Source organism: Sinocyclocheilus anshuiensis, unplaced genomic scaffold, assembly GCF_001515605.1.
Source record: "Sinocyclocheilus anshuiensis isolate Anshui unplaced genomic scaffold, SAMN03320099.WGS_v1.1 scaffold652, whole genome shotgun sequence".
Taxonomy (NCBI): Eukaryota; Metazoa; Chordata; class Actinopteri; order Cypriniformes; family Cyprinidae; genus Sinocyclocheilus; species Sinocyclocheilus anshuiensis.
Genome location: NW_015555769.1, coordinates 2960 through 5346, shown reverse-complemented (window position 1 = coordinate 5346; position 2387 = coordinate 2960). Strand labels below are relative to the sequence as shown.

The window sequence follows — 2387 nt, the reverse complement described above, 5'->3', positions numbered from 1 at the left end:
GTCAGATTACATTACCTAAAATGTGTAATTTTATTTTATTTTATAAACAAAATATAAAAATAATAAGAAATACTATAAATACTAAATAAACACTACAAAATAAAAAAAATTAAAATAAAAAAATCAATAAAAGAAATTACTTAAATTATTTGGGTCAAAAGTAATCTAAAAGTAATCCAAAATTGTCAGATTACATTACCTAAAATGTGTAATTTTATTTTATTTTTAAAAAATATATAAAAATAAGAAATACTATAAAATACTATAAATACTAAATAAACACTACAAAATAAAAAAAATTAAAATAAAAAAATCAATAAAAGAAATTACTTAAATTATTTGGGTCAAAAGTAATCTAGAAATAATCCAAAAGTAGTCAGATTACATTACCTAAAATGTGTAATTTTATTTTGTTTTATTTAATTTTATTAAAAAAAGAAAAATAATAATAGTAATAATAAATACTATAAAATAAAATACTATACTATAAAATACTACAAAATAAAATAAAAATAAATCAATAAAAAATTACTTGAATTATTTGGGTCAAAAGTAATCTAAAAGTAATCCAAAAATAGTCAGATTACATTACCTAAAATGTGTAATTTTATTTTATTTTATAAACAAAATATAAAAATAATAAGAAATACTATAAATACTAAATAAACACTACAAAATAAAATAAAAATGTAAAAAAATCAATAAAAACAAATGACTTAAATTATTTGGGTCAAAAGTAATCTAAAAGTAATCCAAAATTGTCAGATTACATTACCTAAAATGTGTAATTTTATTTTATTTTTAAAAAATATATAAAAATAAGAAATACTATAAAATACTATAAATACTAAATAAACACTACAAAATAAAAAAAATTAAAATAAAAAAATCAATAAAAGAAATTACTTAAATTATTTGGGTCAAAAGTAATCTAGAAATAATCCAAAAGTAGTCAGATTACATTACCTAAAATGTGTAATTTTATCCTATTTTATAAAAAAAATAATAAGAAATACTATAAAATGAAATACTACACTATAAAATACTATAAATACTAAAACTACAAAAAAAGAAAAATTTAAATTATTTGGGTCAAAAGTAATCTAAAAGTAATCCAAAAGTAGTCAGATTACATTACCTAAAATGTGTAATGTAACAGATTATATTACTAACTACAATTTTTATCATGCAATTTGCATTTAGTAATGCTGAGAGACTGATTGAAATGATTTTCTGTGGTACTTTCCAGCATGTCTATACATCTCTGACACTGAAGAGACGATCCGTCTGACAGAACTCACCACATCACAGAAAAACCAGCCAATCAGCACTTCCTGTTTCATCACTTCAAAACAAAACAGACACAACAGAACAGAAGAAGAAACAAAGAGAAACACGTGCAAAACAAACGAGACGCGGCAGACACCTCGTGACGGGAGACGAGGGGTTAAACAGAAATAAACACCGGAGTAACTGAAGCAGAATGAGGACATTTAGATGGCCGTTTCCAAGCGCTTCAGAGGCTATACCTTCTTCTTGGCCTGCAGCATCTCCTGGTAGGCGCTGGATCTGATGAAGCGGCTGTAGGAGTCACTCTTCATGAGTTTATAGATGTGCTCCTGATGAAGCACAAACACACAGCGTTCAGGAGACGATGACGAGAGCCTCACGTGAGCCGAGTAAAGCTGAAACACAGACCTGAGCGTCCTGGAAAGCGTATCGGCCGGGATCCTTGATGTTCTGCGTGGTTTTGTCGTAGCTCCTGGAGTCGACGTTGATGGCACTCGGAGCTCCAGAAGCCAGAAACTCGTCCCAGATCTCCTGCACCCTGCTGGGAACCTCCCGGATCGGGCGCTTCTTCAGCTCCTGCACCGCCAGCCAGAACCTGCACAGATTTGACAAAAAATATTTCAACATTTCAAAAAATACATATTAATGTAATATAGTTGGGTGCAATGCTACATTTACTTTTTGTTTATTTATTTAAAAATGTAAAATAATAATAATAATAATAAATACATTTTAATATAATATAGCCAGATATAATGCAACATTTACTTTTTGTTTATTTATTTAAAAATGTAAAATAATAATAATAATAATAAATACATTTTAATATAATATAGCCAGATATAATGCAACATTTACTTTTTGTTTATTTATTTAAAAATGTAAAATAATAATAATAATAATAAATACATTTTAATATAATATAGCCAGATATAATGCAACATTTACTTTTTGTTTATTTATTTAAAAATGTAAAATAATAATAATAATAATAAATACATTTTAATATAATATAGCCAGATATAATGCAACATTTACTTTTTGTTTATTTATTAAAAAATGTAAAATAATAATAATAATAATAATAATAGTACATT

General features: G+C 25.3%; 1 protein-coding gene across 1 annotated transcript in view; it reads right to left on the bottom strand.

The window, feature by feature from the left end:
* The window catches only part of LOC107674384 (regulator of G-protein signaling 7-like), a 6268-nt gene extending 4351 nt beyond the window's left edge, over positions 1–1917 (bottom strand). The window contains exons 1-2 of the mRNA XM_016468344.1: positions 1699–1917; positions 1530–1619 (exon numbers count right to left, since the gene is read on the bottom strand). Of these exons, the coding sequence (XP_016323830.1) occupies positions 1530–1619; positions 1699–1917 (309 nt within the window). The remainder of the gene's footprint in view (positions 1–1529; positions 1620–1698) is intronic.
* Positions 1918–2387: the final 470 nt, after the last annotated feature.